General features: G+C 37.2%; 1 protein-coding gene across 1 annotated transcript in view; it reads right to left on the reverse strand.

The window, feature by feature from the left end:
* LOC149529090 (ABC transporter C family member 2-like) overlaps positions 1–20,357 on the reverse strand; it is a 167,619-nt gene that overhangs the window by 86,896 nt on the left and 60,366 nt on the right. Inside the window, 1 exon segment of the mRNA XM_089811398.1 lies at positions 6,778–6,802. Coding sequence (XP_089667524.1) covers positions 6,778–6,802 — 25 coding nt within the window.

A 20,357-nucleotide genomic window follows, 5' to 3' on the forward strand; every position in this document is an offset into this window, starting at 1 on the left:
AACCCCGAGGTAGGTATAAGAGGAAGCAATTTCAACCTCCTGACCCTGACAGTAAAAATGCAAATGTGAAGTCTTCAAGAAGTTGAAGACCATGACTCGAGTCTTGCTCAGGTTCACAACAAGATGACATAAGTCACAAAAGGATGCAAGCCCATCAAGAAGCCTTTAAAGGCCCTCTGGAGAAGAGACCATAAGAATTACATCATCAGTGAAGAGAGGAATGGAGATCATAACCTGATGCAAGTAGCATCCATCCCTGGGGAGCAAAGAATCCTTGAGAAAAGCCTTGAGCTCATCGATTTAGATGTCGAATAAGGTGGGAGAGAGAGGACAACCCTGCTTCACACCAATGGTGCTTTGTATAGGATCGGAGAAACCCTCTAGAGTTCTGAACCTGCCCTCGACAATCTAATAGAGCCTCATAATAGCTATCAATAACATCTCAGAAATCCCAATATCTCTAAGTCTTTGGAAGAGGGACACTTGCAGAATGGAATCGAAGGCCTTACGAAACTCCACAAAATAGGAGAAGACTTTCACCTAGAGGTGCCAAGCCTCCTCAATAATAACACGCAAAGTCAAGATATGGTCCATAGTCCAATAGTCTACACGAAACCCAGTTTGGCCCCTAGCTCGACAAAGTCTCCTATCAAGCACTCTGGATAAGATAGTGTTCAATGATGTGGCATAAAGTTTGACAAAGGTGTGCCCGATCATGATGGTCCTCTAGTTATCGGGACTAGAAGTCACTATAGACTTATGTATCAGATAGATTACGTGCCTCGACCAAGAATCAGGGAAACTAGCGCATACCACCTAGAGAGCGTGGGAAGGAAGGAGCTCAAGATTGGGATGTCAAGCTTGAAGAGCTCAGCTTGCAACCCTTCCTCATCTACCGCCCTACTGCATCTCACAAATCTAATAAGCTCATTAATGTTGAAGATGGTTAAAATGTGGCAATGGGAAATGTGGTGGGGTGAATAGAGATTTGGCCAGGAATATCATAAAGGGCGGAGGTATGGGAGGTAAAGGAGCAGAGGTCAAGGGTGGAGGTCTGGAGGGAATGACAGGGGAACAAGGTGCGCCAGAAAAGCTTGGTGTTGTGGATAAGCAAGTCACAAAAGGATCTACACTAAGAAGCAATGAACAGCCGCTTCTTATGCCGAAGAAAGCAGTGGTAAGGGAGACACAGACAAGTGTAGGAGGGGGAGTAAGCAACAAAGGTCAAGTGTAAAGAGCGGTGAAAGTTTTTACAGTCATCATCACACTACTGGTTCATAGGGTAGGTGCCACAGGGTTTGGGGTTGCAGGAGGATGGAGTTGTGCAGTGTGGGATGGAGAGGAGAGTCGACTCCCAAATCGTCGTGACCAATGAGTCAAACTTGGAAGAAACCTGGCTAGAGTCCGTGAAGCGGTCAGGGGAGAAGAGAAGTCTAAGATGGAGGGTGAAGAGGTCTTGGTCACTCTCTGAGAAGAGGAAGAGGATGCGGAGGTGGGGCACAATGAGAGAGGGTTGGGCAAGAGGGGATGAATGGTGAGTTTGAGGAGGGCATAATCAGCCAACGAAAGTCAAGAGGTAGTAAAACTACGAACGAAGGGAGTGAAGGAGGCATGAGTAATTGCATAGTCCACCACACTAGTACTACCACAGTGAGGCCAACAAGTAAAGAGCTCGGAGCCAGGAAAACATGAGAGGCCATTCAAAGTCACGAGCCCATAACACACAAAATGAAGGAGGTGGCAACCATAACTAGAGAGAGGCCCACGAAAATCCTCAAAGGTATTTTGTAGGCCCATGCTGGCTGGATCAATCTCTGTGATGTAGGTAAGATCAGATCCATTGTCATGAAGAGGAGTCTGAAGATCCCTAGTACATGCATTAAAGTCCCCTAAAATAATGATATCACCCATAGCCACAAACTTGGAGATGCACTCGTGCATGTCCATAAAGGGGTCCTTGTCCTCAGTTTTGTGAATGGCATATAGCGAAGAGATTGGTGGAAAGTAACAAACAACCACAAAGATATCACTATGATGGTGACTCGCATGACCAATATAGATCTACAATAATCTAGCATAGATGTTGGAGTGAACAATTGAGATAGAACTGAAAAGACCATCTCTGGCTAAACAAGCAACACCACTAGAACCACAAACTCCCCCAAAATCGTGGACCTCATCACTACAAATAGACAACCACTGGCAATCGGCAATGCCCAAGAAAAGGACAAACGGGACTCTCATGAGTCTCAGTAACATCCAGAATTTCTACAGACCCCACTGTATCCCAAAGAAGACCAGTTAAGGACCATAAAGTCATTCCCATTCCAGCAGTCTGGCAAACAACAATGCCCAAGAAGAGGACGGACAGGGTTCTGGCAAGTCTCAATAACATCTAGAATGTCTGCAAACCCCACTACATCCCAAAGAAGACCAGTTAAGGACCATAAAGAGTCATTCCCATTCCAACAATTAATAAGAAGAGAGCAAGACGAGGGCTCACTCGTGTAACTATTGGCCAGACAATCATTTGGCCATGGGGGTCATCCTCAGTTCCCAACCACTGGGGAGTAGTCACGAATCACTGCTTTGAGGTTCTAAATCACCGTCTACCATTGCACCTAGCCTTTGCAACAAGGCCCCTAGTGTGTTTCAGCTCTGCCACCTGTGAGCTCTAAGAGCCCACAACTTGTCAGATAGAGAGAAGAACCGAAGGTAGAGAGTATTATCCTGATTGAGTCAGCATTTATCCAATGTAATATCGGGGATACCAAGTTGGTCACAAAGGAAGGAGTGACCGGCTGAAGTGGGGTCTACCAAGGAGGCAGGAAGGCCCCTAGCCTGCAAATTGAGTTCACGAGCACACCTCACTTGTTTTTCATTAATCATCCCTTGAAACAACTTCTCAATACCCAAAAGAGGTGCAGCCCTAGTATTGTTGCACAAGGAAGCCCAAGTTTTAACTTTTTGCTCAATTTTCATCAATAGGGAGCAGTGTTGAGCCACAATTTCAATTTGCTTATCATTTATGGTGTCTAACTCTCCTAGCTACCCAATGACCAACCCTAAGTTGGACTTGATACACGCAGTTTCAGTTCCAAGCTTTAATAGACGTTCGAACAACTTCCGATAAGTCAAGGAAGGAAGCGGTTGAGAAGGAGGAGCCTCAACAAAAGCCAACATCCTAGGTGAAGTAGAGACTTAACCACAGCGTCCTTCCAAGAAATATAAAACTAGTAAAGTCACATTGCAAGGAGAGCAACACATAGCAAGGGTGTACAAAATAGCCTAACTCGCCACAGCACCAAAGAACAGAGCAGAAAGACCCCACAAAGAGAAAAAGTGCAAGGACCAAGAGCAACAAATGCCAGGCAGCCACCACAATGCAAATTACACACACTTGTCGAGAAAGACCAAGAGGCACAGAATATAGCTTGTCCACAACCTGAGAATGAAGTACACCCCACAGGTATGAACGAAGGTTCAAGTGTGTATGAGAAATCAACCAGGTATAACTGTGTGCAGAAGATAATGAGGTATGAACATAGAGTACGTCGCATGCAAAAGAAAATGAGGTATGAACGCAAGTTCAAGCGTGCGTAAAAGATCAACCACGCAGGAAAACAAACAAGAACCGAAGCCAGCAAAAAGTGGGAGCACCAGACAAGATGAGATGGGAGGAGACTCAGCAATACAGAAGATTCAGCAACCCTAGCGGCAGCCATGAATGGCACGTGGGCAGGCGAAACAAAGCAAGCGCATCGCCTTAAAGATTGTTTGACTTTTTTTTATTTTCATCTCAAAAAATTTGTCTAGGTTTTCCCCTCAAAAATCTTGTTTAGTTTTTTTCAATTTTCTACTTTAAAATCATATCTGGGCTTTTTTATTTTTTCCAAAAAAATTATAACTAGTGTTGTTGGTCTCACAGTTTTTTAATTTTTTAAATGAAAAATCATTGGAGGGTTGATAATTGTTTCCACAAAGATCATGGTTTCTTGTAGTTAATGCTTGTGTTGTAGTGCTCTTTGCAAAAGTTTTTAGTGATTCTTAAAAAAAAAATGGTTGTTTATCTTTAGTGGGGGGTTCACCAATTTTAATTTAAAATCATGATTTAGTTTGAAAAGCTAATATCAATGTCTCTACCTACAAATAGAGAGATAAATCTTTGTTACCCAACCTCAAGTTGAAAGGATTGTGGTCCTAGTCATATCTAGAAGTTCTACATAATCAAGAAGGGTCTCTGCAACATGCTCATGTGCAAAGAATTCCGAAGCGAATTTGTGACCAAAATGCATGTAGGTAACATTTTCTATAGAGGAGTTAGAACGATGATAGTTAAGGGAGGATATTAAAATATTGCGACAAAAATCCAAAGAAAACCCAATGTCAATTTGCATTGCCTTGTAACTCAAATGATCACTTTGTTTTAGCCTTCTAAGGATAGTGTTATCCTCAATTTTGACTTCCCAAAATTGAGGCAACCCTACACAACTTCCCAAAATTGAGGCAACCCTACACAATTTTCTCATGAATTCGTAGGTATAGCCTCTTTGTTTTAATGTATTGATAAGGCATCATTAAGGCAATTCATTATCCCCAAATTGTATTCTATCTAACTTTATTGGTGCGTTTCTGTTGGAAGTTACCATCAAGTTTAATTCCTAATGTTTGCAAAAAGGGAGTTTTCTTCTCTAATTGCAGACGCTTGATTTTTGGTTAACTTTAGTGTCTTTTGTTTGTTTTTCTTCTTGTTCTAAATATTTTTGAGTCTTATTCTTGCCTTATGTTAATAGACTTGCTATCCTGCTCGTTTCAAGAAAACTTAGGCCTTCAATGAAGTTGCCTAGCTCAAGCTATAAAGGAAAAGGTGAGGTTTTTAAGCCAAAGATTGTCGTGATTAAAAAAAAACCCTAAAGTGGGGTTTTATTGGTAAAAGCACAGAATAAAATTATATTTAATATTTAAAAATAATTTTGGCATCCATTTTAAAATTTTAACTCATTATGAGTTGATTTGACCATAGTTTTTAATGTTCTAAGAAAACTAGCCTTTTTAATTCGATTTTTATGATACTTTATTGAAAATTATAGCTATTTTATTAAATTTAATTACATGAGACATTAAAAATGCATAAAGGTGGGGTTTTTATCACAAAGCATATATCAACATGTTAAACACCTATTCAAACCCCACTGCCAATAAATTTAAGAGTCTTAAATGCATATACATGGACTTTTTAAATACAATAATATTCTATTTAATCATTTAAGTGGTTAAAAGTGGGGTATTTCAGCCCAAAAGCACGTGTTTTGTGTTTTGAAAGTTTATTAATGCATTTATTAACTAGAGTTAATTGTAAAATGCATATAGGTGGGGAATTTCAACCCAAAAGCACATGCCATTGTAAAAGCGTGTATTTTTATTCCTCAAAAACACGTCATTACATTTGTAGGACACTCCCTTCCAAATTTACAGGAAAAGGATTGCAAATAGGAAGGATGGCCAGCTTTCTGGGTTAGCAAGACCTAAAGTACATGACCGCAAGATTATTGTTATGCTTGTGGGCCAAGCGACTTAGTATGCCCTTGGGCTTGAGATTCCATTAAGCACACCAACCCTAAATAATGTGATGCTCATAGGCCAATGGACTTGTTTGCCCTTACTGTCCATGGGCCAAGAGGTGGAATGAAAAACTGGCCTTACATGCTCTAGAGCTTGAACAAGGAGGACAGCCAAAGTCCAACGTGAGCTGAGGTACAGAAGGGCAACCCACATTCCATGCCGTTGCAGTACAAGGGCACCAAATCATTAGACAGAAGTTTAGATACATTTCAACGAATTTCTAACAAGCTATTATAAGAGCCTACTTTGAAAAGGCAATGATTTAATTGGATTTCGATATGAATAATGTTTTCTGGATACCATGGTGTTTACTAATGATTAGTATGTTATCTGATATTATGGCTTATGATTAAATGTCAATTTCCAGCAACCAATACTGTGCGTAGGACCTAGACCAGGCTTTCTCTTATCAAAGGTGTTTCAATCAGTAAATTTGTATTCTTATATATTCTATATTTTCTATTCTAGCTGGAATTGTACTTTTAGGGCAAAATATACTGATATCCCCAAACGAAACATCACTCTAGCACTTTTAGCCATGTTTACTTCAACAATTAGTCCTTTCTCTTGAATATTTGGACTGTTTAGAAGCTACTTCTAATCATCTTGGTGGTCTCGCAAATTCTTTCCTTCCTAAAAGGGCTTGGATTTCCTATCTATGTTGACTTGCTTTTATCTGTCAGAATGTCGTTCAGAGTTTGTTTTCTTTTAGTTATATTTTACTAAGCCTCTTTATGGTTCCCTGTTGTTATCATTTTAGTTGTGTTTCTTAGTCCCATGGACCTATTTTTCTCACCTGTGAACATTGATATAACTACTTCTATTATTCAAGTAGGCACAAGATGTCTAACTCTTATGATATTAATTAATGAGATCTTTACCAACTAAAACCTAAAATTATATTTTCTTAAAATAGCTCTTTTCAATGAATCAAGGGGTTGTTTTCATGGTCAATGTTCAGGGATAAAATAGAGTTAGATTATGATTGGTATTGATAATAGAAAATTTGACCTAGTGTCCCAGAACCTTTGATTAACGAAAACTATTTTTGCTTTTAGGTATCCTGAAATGTGATTATTCATTGCATTTTTATACATGCTTAAAATGATCTTTTCACCAGTAACAACATAGGATAAAGGGGGTTACTAATCTCACCTTGAACAAGCCTCCGAACCAAAATCTGCAATAAATAACAAAAGAATGAGATTCACTCTATTTCACTCTCTCTACATTTAGTACTAAGCATATATTTAAACTCATAAGAAGGCCAATTATACAAACCAATAAATGAAACTTTTCAATAACCATAACTGATCATTTATTTAACAATGTCAATACAGATAGGATTAATGTTTTAGCAATCGAAAAACTAGAAAACACGCTTAGGCTACAAATAATGACACGGAGAATTTCTGATATGTTTTATATCAACTCTCTTAGAAAGATCTACAATAATGAAAATTAGATCTCATAGCCATCCCACATAAAAACAGGTACAAAAATATTATCTATCCCTCATTAGGAACAAACCAAATTCTTGACCAACACCCAAAGTATATGTTCTTACACTAACATAAGAGACACCCACCTCAGTTGACCATTACATAGATAAATGATCTGAAATCTCTAGCTCTCCTATGCCTAGCTTTGATTTTTTTTTTAATAAATATAGGCCTCCTGTGCCCAACTTTAATCAAATAAATAGAATTTAATGGGAAATAAACCTACTGATCAAGAATATCATAAAAGTATGGGAGGATAGGAATGCAATGTGAGATGAATTTCAAGCTGAAATGTCATTAAAAAAAAATTGGCTTTCTCTCATGTCCCCGTCCCTAATGTAACCACTTGGTTGCGCAAATAGCCTATTATCCATCCCAATAGGCTAATTTATCCACCTAAGGGATGTTTGTGGTTGCATTAGAGGTCTCTATCCTTGGACATGCAAGTAAGTTATTTAAATTAAAGAATTAATGTGAAGATTGAAGAGCTCCTTTATAAGGTTCCTTGTTGAATATTTTAATTATAATGTGATGGCGCCACCTTTGCTTCAGTGTGGGGGCATGCTGCCCACATCATTTCTGCAGAATATCGATGAACATTTTTGGCGTAAGTTTAAAATGAATTAATTTCATCCTGTCTGTTGGTCCAATGGCTGAGTGGTTACATTTGGTAACGGTCAATAAACTTGTAAACTCCCGGTCGTTTGGTAATGTTGTTGGCATCCCTGTGAATCGAAGGTTTTTTAAGAGGCATTGGGGGTGATTGGGGAAAGCATTCGAAAATATTGATCTTTTCTCTTGTGAACATCAAAATTGTTATCTGATTGTCTTAGACCAAAAACCTTGGGAAAGCCCTTTTTGACATAAACCCAAACAGGCAAGTCTAGAGTGAATTCAATAAAGAGCTTACCATTGAGCTGGAAAATTTAGTCACTATAGGCAGCAATTATACCATGAATAGTTATTGAGACTTTTGTTAGTCAATAATACATTGTTCTGAAGGGGTGTGAGCTGTGTCATCAATTAGTGACTATAGGAGACTAAACCAACCATGTCGAGTCTATTTGTATGGAAATCGCAACAAGAGAGGGAGAGGAATGTGGATATGGATGTTAATGTAAAACTTTAGTATAATCAATAAAGTAACATTCTGCCATTTGAATGTTTCATGTGTTTGTGTTGTCCTCAATTTAGACATCACAAAATTGAAGCAACCCTATGCAATTTTCTCATGAATTTGTAGGTATAGCCTCTCCGTTTCTTATGTATTGATAAAACATCATTAAGGAAATTCCTTATCCCTGAATTGTACCCTATGTAACTTTGTTAGTGTGTTTCTTTTGAAAGTTGTTGTCAATTTTAATTCCCAATGTTTGCAAGAAAGAGTTTTTCTTCTCTAATTGTAGACGCTTGATTTTTGGTAAACTTTCACATCTTTTGTGTGTTTTTATTCTTGTTGTCAATAGTTTTGAGTATTGTTTTTGCCTTATGTTAATAGTCCTTGCAATCCTGCTTGTTTCAAGCTAATGTAGGCCTCAAATGGAGTTGCCTAGCTCAAGGTGTGAAGGAAAAGGTGGGGATTTCAGAACAATAGCACGTCGTGATTAAAAAACCTCCAAAAGAGGGCTTTTTATTGGCAAACACATAAATAAAATTATATTTGATATTTCACGTAGACTTTTACATCTATTTAAAAAAATTAGCTCATTCTGAGCTGCATTGACCATAGTTTTTAATGCTTTATGAAAATTAGCCTTTTAAGTCTATTTTCATGTTCTTTTATTGAAAACTATAATTATTTTATTTTATTTAATTACATGAGACATTAAAAATGCATAATGGTGGGGTTTTCATCATTCAAAGCATATATCAACATGCTTAACACCTATTAAAAACCCACTACAAATGAATTTAAGTCCTAAAAACATATAAGTGGCTTTTTAAATAAAATACCATGTTATTTAATCATTTAGGTGATTATAAGTGGGGATTTTGAACCCAAAAGCATGTACAAATGTGTTTTTAAAGTTCATTATGTGTTTATTAACTTGAGCTAGTGTTAAAATGCATATAAGTGGGGAATTTGAACTCAAAAGCACATGCAATTTGTAGAATCCCAAATGGATATTGGCCCGATTTTATCTCTAAATAATTTTCAGAACATAAACATATGAAGATGCATTATAAACCAGTAGATTCTCATAAAATACCTTAGAATATGTTATTGCATTATACATCAGCAATACAATAACTAGCATTCAAAAATCCAATCTTAAACATAATTTTTACAGCCAGATTGGAATACTAAGAAAAGAACCTGTAAGCACCTGTGAGACACCTAGTGTGACGTTTGCACGGACAATGGATTTTCATCCACTGTCTACCGGCACCAAAGTTTATGTCCTCAAGCTGGATGAAAGCTGAAGCTTTCCAAATAACTCTCTCAAGAGAGAAACTAAAATCTGGATCATAAAATAAGCATAAAGAAATGAGCTTCTTCCCTACCTTTTAAAGACCCAAACTATGAAACTTCAACTTTTGTATTCTTGTCCCTGTCCCTCATGTCACTCATCTCTTATTCACTCTCCTTTAATTAAAATTGACTTAATAATTTTGTATTAAGTCCTCAAGGGTCATATATTGGATTGGCCTATCAATTTTTAATGTCCCAGAAAAAGGGGACATGGGACATTACGATCCTCCTCTCTCGAGATTGTTTGCCCTCAAACGACTGCAAGCATGCGACCACGATACCTAGGTCCCATATCAACAACATGAATAATGCTTTGACAATTCGATGTGCTACTATGATATGAACAAAGGACTGAGAAATGCAAAGCCATTCATGGTCCTCCCTTGATAACAATACATCAAGCATGCTAATGCCAGGATCCCAAACCATCCCATGTGCATATTCAATCTACACACCCTGTCGTGTTCTACCATCATATACAAGAAGATCCTCAATCTGATTAAGAATCTCACTCCAATTGAGATCATAAGCACCACTGTGGTCAAATAATTGTGGGAACTCAACTATGTGCCAACCAACCCCTGGAAACATTACGAACCATGGGAATATTCCTCCCGAATCCCTTAAATAAAAAGGTCATCCACCTTCCCAACTATCTGTAATATCTTGTTGCTTTGTGCCTATAACGGGTGGAATACCCCAGCTGCTCAACTGCCACAATGTTGCTCCTCTCACTGTATGCACTCTAGCTATACTGCTCGCCACATCTCTATCCAAGGTTGATTTGTAATCAGCGTTATGTCCCTTTGTCAAAAGGGCAACCTCTTGGTTGCAACAAATATCAGTCTGAAACTCTTGAGCAATATCAATGAGTGTGCCATCATCAAACTCAAATAGCAGATTCTCCATTATCCAATCAGCATCTACTTCAAACAAAAGGTTGTCTAGTAGTTGACTGTGATCTGAAATTTTGGTACTTGGTCTCTTGAGACAACTATCTAAATCATAAGTCTGTTGAATGCTATCTAGTTCATTAATTAATTCTTGGAAAAACTCTTGCCTCTCTTTACTCTCATGTTCCCTAGTTTGATTTGTGACCCTAACCTAATTTTATGCTTCATGAAGAACAACCTGTGTATCATCCAATTGCCTCCTGAGTATCTTTAAGTTTCCTACTGAGCTCCACAATCTTATTCTTTCCTTTACTCAACTAATCAACATATATTCCAGCAACCTTAAGGATATAATCCCTGTTGAAAAGCAAGCATAAATAATCTAATTTCATAGATTCAAGGGTTGTTTCGACTACCTGCAAGTAGCAACAAGTAAATCTCCTTCCACTCCCCTTTGAGCCTTCCAATAGAGATCTTCAATAGTCTTGTGAGTGTTATCATAACGTACAAAAGATGTCACAACCATGTCTTCACTAACTTTCAGCTGGTTCTTTAAGGCATGCGTCTCATTATTGTCATGTTGATACAACTCATTGTCTTGCAGTGTCATCTTGGATTGTTCCTCTAAATTCATATCATGTGTATAAGAAACACATGGTTCATCACACCACTCAAGAATATAATCATATGCCTTAATTTCCTTGCTCCTTTGCTCTGAATGCAAAGGCAAAGTTGTTACTATGACATCATTCTTATGCAAACATTTCCCATTCAAAGATTTCAACATGATCTTACTTTGAGTAGAACCAACCTCATCAACATGTCTGTCAAGGCTAACCTCCAAATCACCAATATAGAAACTTGTATGTTCCTTATCCATATTCTTCCTATCGCTAGTCTGAATTACTTTACCTTCCTCCTCACTGTTGTAATTCCCATAAAGCCTCATAGGAGTCCCTTTAACCGGTAAACCCATGAAGATTAGCTCACTATCTGTCATGCGATCTTGAAATTAGTTGATTATATGCTTAATTACTTCCTCCACAAGCTCAAAGGCTGTAGACGAGAGCATCAACTTGAACAATCATTCGCAATATTAATGTTCCATCCTCCAAAAAGCTAACAAGGTTGTCTACAACATCTTGTAGATTTTAACATCTACATCATAAATTGAGGATATAATGGTGCCCATACAAGTCTTTACATTTCCTGAATGGTGCTTCCCAATTTCAAACAAGAAGCATTCTAATAGTTGAAGAATTAAATTGTTGCATTCAAGATCAATCATAATATAAATGATTCTCTTATTTGCCATAATATCTAAAATTTTAACTTTCTTTGCAAAAGCAGTATCTTTGTCATCATGTAATCGCTCTAAGTTTCCCACAATCAACTGCAGAACTTTCCTCAACACATCATCGTTATAGGCTGCTATAGGGGTTGTCATTCGCATAATCTTGCTGAGACATAAAGCAACTACAAGCCTCACATCTTTATGTGGATGTTTCATGAACTCGGGCTGGACCAAGGTTACCACTGTAGACTGTAAAGCCCAATTCGTGAGCCTACAATCTGCCTGCTATACATTGGTCAAATATGTTTCTCTCTCTTCCAATTTAGAGAGAACATCATTTGAGGATTCCATGTGTTCTAGTTGCAACCCAAGTATGTATAGCCAACCCAATTGTTTTTCTTTCTACAAGTCTCTTAGCTGAGCATCATTGAATGTATTGTTAAATTCCTCTGAGAAGACACTGTTTTTTATATCATCCATTTGTCAAATTTTACTTCCAACCATATACCCCTGTTTTGTATATTTATTTATTTTTGCCTTCCTAATGAATTTTTCAAACTGCTAGTATGCACCCCTAACAACTCTGCATATAAACCTTATACTCAAATAATAGTAGCAATGCAGAATATAAATTTTCAATACTGGCCTATGTTTCTCCTGGAAAAATCTAATTCTAACCCAGATTGAATATAGTGAACTGCAACTCAATGAAAATACTTCAATGATTCAAACACTCCCAGAATGATCAAAACTACACAGCTGTGGGTTCGAAAAATACAATTGTAAAACTTCAACACATTCCTGGGTCTATTATCATATGCCAACAGAATGGTGCACACAGGATATAAGTTTAATTCATAGAGCAGTTCAATCAACAACTGCAGACCAACCTGTAGTAACATAGATCTCCCAACGTTCCAAACAGATTATCTCATGAAGTATATTAACCCCAAAATATTTAATCTTTGTGCAATTGTCGGAGAGAATATGAGCCATGAGAGAAAACTCACTGTTATGCCAAGGAGCAAAACATAAATTAAGTCAGTGGTCTGGAGTCCTTAGGATTGTTGCACACACTAGAAATTCTAGTTCCTGTAATGAAACTCAAAACTCACATATGCATGCTAGGAACTTCCTAAAGAACCCAATGTCATCTCAAATCCTGTCAAATTTTCTTCTTGCAGCCCACCTTCTATGTGAATTGTTGGTGAAGATTGTCGAACAACGGTCACTCTATAGACTAGTTATGCTAAACCGTTGAACTTCTGAAGCATACAATGGAAACCAACTACCAGCAGCAAATTAAAAAATTGGCAACAATGCATTCCTTGTTGATGATGTTTCGCTATATCGAGTTACCTCATGTGCATAGTATGTGGCTGTCGAGCACAACAGAATTTGCACTATCCCAGCATCTTCAACCTTGCAAAGATTTCATTTCCTCATTTCACCTGCATCCCCATAAACCATCTGTTGTGTTGATTCCTTCCACACTGTATTCTTGTGACATGAATTTCACTGCAGATTCATTTTAGTTTGTCATGCAGCACTCCAAAATTGTTCGGAACCAATATTTTTTGGAAATTCGGAGAAAGTTCAAGCAATGACGCGTCTGTTGCCAATATCTCTCCTGATCATTGACGGTATCTTTATTTCGCTTATATGCTACCAACCCCAAAATTTAATCAAATCATCCACATATATGAATTTCAAAGCATCACATAATCAACACTTCACAATAGGAGGCATAAAAATTGAGTTTTTCTTATGGAAGATTTATCCAAACTCTGCAAATATAAATTATTCATGGTGACTCCTAAAATCTTCATACCATATATGATTAATATTAATCTTCAAACCAATATTAATCATCAGAGTTTTCGTTGCCCAAGAACCAATAACATTTTATTTGTTATAATATTGCTATCAAGATTTAACTATGTGATTTTCAGTCAAACTCATTGACCCATGTTTCATGAGTAGCTATTCAACATGAATCCATCTCTCATGAGAATAAATGGAACACTTAGCACTCATTGGATCTAGGTGATGCTCATAGGGGTCAAACACTGAGACTTCCTAGGAGGTCAGCCATCCCAGTACTACTCCAACCTGAGCGCGCTCAACTACGGAGTTTCCTCCATGGTTAAACCCAAAGCTTGCATCCCCATTTGCAAAACCTTCACCAAGTGTTGCGCCTTATTATCTCCTACTTATCATTTTATTTGTTGTCAAGAGAAATGAGAAGTCACTTCTCTTTTCCAATAAAATTTCTGACAACCTACGGCCAAATTGGCCCTGACACTAGTAACTATTTCGGTCATTTATGTCCAAGTAGATACAAATTATGAAGAGGAGTTTTGATGTTACGTCTTCATTCCACCCATAAATAAAACAGCAATCTGGTTCAAGCCCAATGAAAGCATTTGACTTCACTTAGTTGGCTCTGCCTGTTCCCATTTTCCTTGCTCAAGCTTTGCTTATATACATTTCCCTTTGCAAATATTTTCTCAAAACATCATTCACAGCATGTGCAATCAGAATGATTTATGAAAACATTTCTCAAAGTATGCACAAGGAGACGTTTAAATAAGCTTCAACACATATAATCCGTCTTTAGAGATTATTTCCAACCTTGAAAGATGAAGAGACATGCCAAAAAATGTGAAGTCCCTCAGCAAAACTAATTCAAGTCTATGAAACGGCAATGCTGCTAATGCCTTAAAAGATTATTACCCTCTCAATTTAGTAACGCTTCCTGACAATTACAACACCTTGGATCTTTTGTCAGTAACGCTAATAACTGGTGGGTTTGATAATGCACCTATCATTCTCTTCAATCATTCACAACAAACAAAAGGAAGGTTATGCAATCATTTCTAATAAATTCATCAACCAAAACATTACACTTCAATTAGTCTTTGCCCAAACATTCTCGTTTGCTGATAACAATTTGGGAAACAAACGACAATAATAGTGTTTCTGGAAACTCTACATTTTTTCTACAATTTTGTCAAAACGGCAAGGAATGCCACTTCTCTTAAGGACCTTTCGTCACCTCCGCAATCCCTCTACACAAAAACCATATTCATGCCAAACAGGAAATATTATATGAAATACTGGTAAGGTTTCTTGAAGACTAACCAACCAATGAGGATGCCCAATTAAATTAGAATGACTTAATATAACATCAAGTCCAAATATACTCCTTATATTTTCTCATTGATATCTTCGAAGTGTACAATACATGTTTGAACTACTGTTTCGCTGGACTATAGTTATATTAGAGGCAACCCGTAATTTATATCTGCCACTTGTTAAATAAATATTTGTTCAATATATGCCTCTTTAATATAAGCTCCGAGCCTTGGAAAAACAAAACGATTTCTTATTCAATCCATTGAAACAATTGACAAGATGACTTTGTCAAAAACACTTCACTGTAATGAACAAAATATATCATTCCACCTCTCCCAGCCTTCCATTGTTTCTCCAATCAAAGCCAACATTCTGAAATTATTTCTTCAGCTTGATTTCGCCACTCTAACAATGGAAAGATATTTGCTTTGCAGTTTTGTTCAGCTTATGAATTGAGTCCTTTGAACATGCATAGAACTATTAAAATGCTCCCTCCAGAAACTTGTTCGATGAGAGAGATTTCATGTGAAACCATAGTTACACCACCCTGGGGGATGGGGGGACAGAAGAACGGGGGGACAAGTTCTCATGACAGGGGGGCAAAGGAGCCTTAATTTGGGGACGGTGGGGGCCGGCGAGGGGACGATGGGGGGGATAGGAGGGGGTGTGTATATGTATACACATATGGTACTTTAAATGCTAGTTATGAAAAGATGTAATGCAATATAAGATATAAAGATGTAAAAGAGTAAATACTTGAACATTGGATGGAATTAGAACATCAAACATTTAACATAAATAGTCGAATCAGAAAATAGTCAACATCAGGACGTTCCACATCCTCGATGGAGGTGGTGGAATCTGGTGGCGTCGTTGGGGACGAGGGGACAGAGCCCCCAAGTCCCCAGTGCATCCAAGTCTCCAAGACGTGGGACAAAAGGGGGATGGGGGAGGGGGGGCGAGACGCGTCTCCATGTTACTATTTGTGAAACCCATGCCAACTGACATTATTATTATTATCGGCTTACAAAATTATGAATGAAATATATAAACGGAAGCAACAATAAATTTCTTCATTTCTACTCAAACATTCTCGTCAAATGCTTTAAAGTCTTAGATAACCTTTCTGTAGAAATGTTCGTGGTCAAATCGCTAATTATACCACACAAGATGACAGGTTCAAAGCTCTAATACCACTGTAGTATCCCAAATGGATATTGGCTTGATTATATCTCAAATAATTTTCAGAACGTAAACATATGAAGATGCATTATAAACCAACAACATAAACCAGTAGATTCTCATAAAATACCTTAGAATATGTTATTGCATTATACATCAGCAATACAATAACTAGCATTCAAAAATCCAATCTTAAACAAAATTTTTACAGCCAGAATGGAATACTAAGAGAAGAACATGTAAGCACATGTGAGACACTTGGTGTAACGTCTCCACGGATAGTGGGTTTGTGTCCACTATCTATTGGCACAAGAGTTTACGTCCTCAAGCCGGATGAAAGCTGAAGCTTTCCAAATAAATCTCTCAAGAAAGAAACTGAAATCTGAATCATAAACCAAGCATAAAGAAATGAGCTTCTTCTCCGCCTTTTAAAGACCCAACTTGTGACACTTCAGCATCTGTATTCTTGTCCCTGTCCCTCAAGCCACTCATCTCTTATTCACTCTCCTTTAATTAAAATTGACTTAATAATTCTGTATTAAGTCCTCAAAGGTTATATATTAGATTAGCCTATCAATTTTTAATGTCCCAGAAAAAGGGGACATTACACAATTACAAAAGCATGTGTTATTCTTCTTGAAAAACACATCATTACTTCTTCTATAAGAGGTTTTGAATGTGTTTATGCATATTGTGGGCTTTTTGGGTTTAAAAACATGTGCTTTTCATCCCAAAAAATACATCATTACTAGTATTAGTGTTAAAATGCATTAGGGTGGCGATTTTTGTGTCAAAAGCATATGCTTTTTCTATTCAAAAGCACGTCATTACTTATTTTACATGTTTTTAGACTAAAAGGCACATGGGTGGCGATTTTGGACCCAAAAGTACATGCTCTCATCTCCAAAAAGTGCGTCCTTAGTGATTTTATAACTTCAAAGCACAAGAGTGGCGATTTTCCCTCAAAAGCACAAGCTTTTGCAATGTAAAAGGACATCTTTACTCACAAATACATGCATTTGGAGAGGGTGGTGATTTTTGGTCCAAAAGCACATGTTTTTGGAACCTAAAACTGTGTCATTACTTCCTTTTACAAGGAGTTTGGGTACATCATGCAAAAGTGACAAATTTTAGCCCAAAACACATGTTTTTGGCTTGGGAAAGTCCACTTTTTTGGACATTTCCTTCAAAAACGGGATTGACAGCCTTTAATCACTCATATCTACTTCAAATACAACCCATCTCCCTTCAAAATGCCAAAATGGAGAGGAAAATTTACAAGGTAAAATGATATGTTTTTGTTTTGGAAGGCCTCAAAAACGGCCATTTTCGGGGTAACAAAAAAGTTTCAAAAAAAAATTAATTATGCCACATTTAAGACGTGGACCTTTGAGTGCACTGAGGTCAAGCTGGGGGCGTAGAGGGTGCGCACATGCCTGAATGTGCGGGTTTGCACACCGTAGCAGACCCACATGGCTGGGCAGACACCCTGTGTGCACTAATTGACTCCCAAAAATGCACCCACACCGGGTGCGAGCCTACAGGATGCGAACCCTGCAACATCTTTGACAATGGATGCATTTGAATTTTGTTAATCTGCTTAACGATTAATGTCTATGATGCATGCTTTATCAATTGTATAAAATGCATATTTGAAATTTCTCTAGAATTTTAGAAATTCCCCTATCTTATTAAAAGTCGTCCCCGACTGTCCCTATACCCGAAACTCCGTGGAGCATAGTTTCAAATCAGATTTCACAAATCAAAAGGTTGACTGGTCACCAATTTGCAGATCTACAAATGCAGAGCTGATTGTAATTTGCAAGCATCAACACCCATGGAAGTCTAGAGTCTTATCACATGCATCCATAGTAGAGTCTTTGAAAACTATTGTTAGCCAACCCCAGCAGCAATACTGTTCCAATCACTTGCAGCCAAGCCCTGAGATGACAGTCAATAAAATCTACAAAAAAAAATGATGTCCCCTTTAGCCAAACCTTTAAATTGGACATAAAAACTCTGCTACCAATGGTTAAGGAACTGCAATATCAAACAGATTTATTTCCAGCTTCTAGAAAACATCTTCCATTTTGAACAGCAGACTGAAGGTGGACAAAGATAGAAGTTATTCTTCACCAAACTCAAATAGTTCATAATTCAAAAAAATATGCACCATAAATAAACCCAATCAATGCACAAGACCACTCTGTTTATTGCAGCAGATGCAAACTCTTAAAAATTATAATTTGATTGCAAATGACTCTGTAAATAAACTTCAAACTATAGCTGATATGAGTTTCTTTCTTTCTAACCCTAACTGGTTGAAGCACCAAATGATGTAAAACCTGCAAATATACTCAATGATGAACCTGGGTAGATTCGCCTCTCAATGTGGAGCTGGGTTTTCGTCCAATCTATTGATTTCAAAGGTTTTTCATTCTCAAATTTCCTGTAAATGAAAGCCAAAGCTCTCAAGCTTCTCAAAGAGAAAATAAATAACCCAAATATTTCAAATGACTTCTTCAAACCTCTTTTTATAATCCGCTCATAAAGTTCCCGAAGACGCTATTTAAATTTTTCTCTTTTAGTATTCATACTTGCAATAGGGAATAATAAAGTGAACTCTTATATAATTTTAATTCTTTAACTCTTTTGAAGTCATTTTAGGAATTCATGGTATATTCACCTTATATCTCCCAATATTGGCACCTATCTCCATAAAACACTTTATTAAATTATTTAATTACCTTGTAACTCCCTGGAGCCAAAATAAAGTCCCTTTATGAAAAGGACTTAAAATCACTCTATACCCCTTTATGTTGTCATATCATAAAGTCATTTAATATAATTAAGTAAATTAACATTATTAAAGTTTTAAATAATTTAAATTAAATCATAAAGCCCTGATAATTGTTAATATCAACTCATGAGAATAATCCATCCACTTTCAGATACAGATATGATGCAAAATGACCTAAATAGTAAGTACGAGAAAAACATTTTTTTGGCTTATTGTAAAAAATAAATGTGAATCAGTGTCCCAAATGATCATGCACAACACAAATAAGCTGAAGACTACTGAAATAAGCACAAAAAGGTCACAGCTGAAGAGCCATAGAACACCCTCAAAAGTGTCCCCTGATCACCATGTTAGCCTACAATAGCCTACGGGGACCAAAGTTATAGGCTAACCTACAGAAAAAGTTGATGCCTTAAAAAGGAGCATTACAACTTTTTCACCACTTTTGTATTTTTTTGTAAAAGTGATTAATTTGAGTCTTGACATAGAGAGTAACTCTAATTCAGACTGAATTTGATATTGGTAGCCGAAATGAGCCCTGGCTGTACTTGCTACAAGATTTTTTTATTTCTGTAATCCTGCCACATTCCTTTTGCTGGTCCTTTTGTCAAGCGATCTTATATCCATGTGGCCTTTTTTGTAATGAAAACAATTAAATTTCTACTTTTTATTGCTGTTATACTTTGTCAATGAACGTTGAATATCAACCTCAATAAATTATGTGAATGTCTACATTTGAATTTTAATCTCCTGAATGGCTAAGCCTCAAACATTTTGAGCATTGATATTTATGTATATACATAAGTATATGCATGAATGTATGTATACTGCTGCCTTATGCTGACCCCTGAAAATGAACCCCTAGACTACCATCTCTAAACCCATCCCACCATTCCCTCCCATACCAATACCACAAACACTGTCGAACACAAGGAAAAAGTTGTTGCAATTACTTCACTAAATTTCCACCTCCGACACAAACCTCACAAACATACTTATACTATTAGACATATCTATCAGTTTTCATATTTGCCTTTGTTGAAAATGTTGTCATTGATGTCAAAGTTTGATGAACAAGGTCGTATGAATTCTGTAGGATCATTCTAAATAATAAAGAATTGGATTGAGATGCCTCGTTGTCTACTTGATCTACTTGACCTATTTGGTTTAAGTCGGTTGGTTGTCTGGTTGAGCTACTTGTTTTCTTAGTTGAGCTGCTTGGATATCTGGTTAAGTTGCTTGAGTTGCTTGAGGTGCTTAATGTCCCTGAGTTGCTCGGCCGTCTAATTGAGCTACTTGGGTATCTGCCTAAGCTGCTTGCTTGTCCATTTTGTTAAGGATCTCATTGTATATATATTTTAATTTACTGTTATAACCTTACTTTGCACTTAATGTTTTTCTGTCTATGTGTTTCAAGTTACCTTCTCAATACATATGTATATGATATTTAGAG

The sequence above is a fragment of the Cupressus sempervirens genome, chromosome 11 (genome assembly GCF_028749045.1).
Source record: "Cupressus sempervirens isolate cs-2001-9-10 chromosome 11, ASM2874904v1, whole genome shotgun sequence".
Lineage (NCBI taxonomy): Eukaryota > Viridiplantae > Streptophyta > Pinopsida > Cupressales > Cupressaceae > Cupressus > Cupressus sempervirens.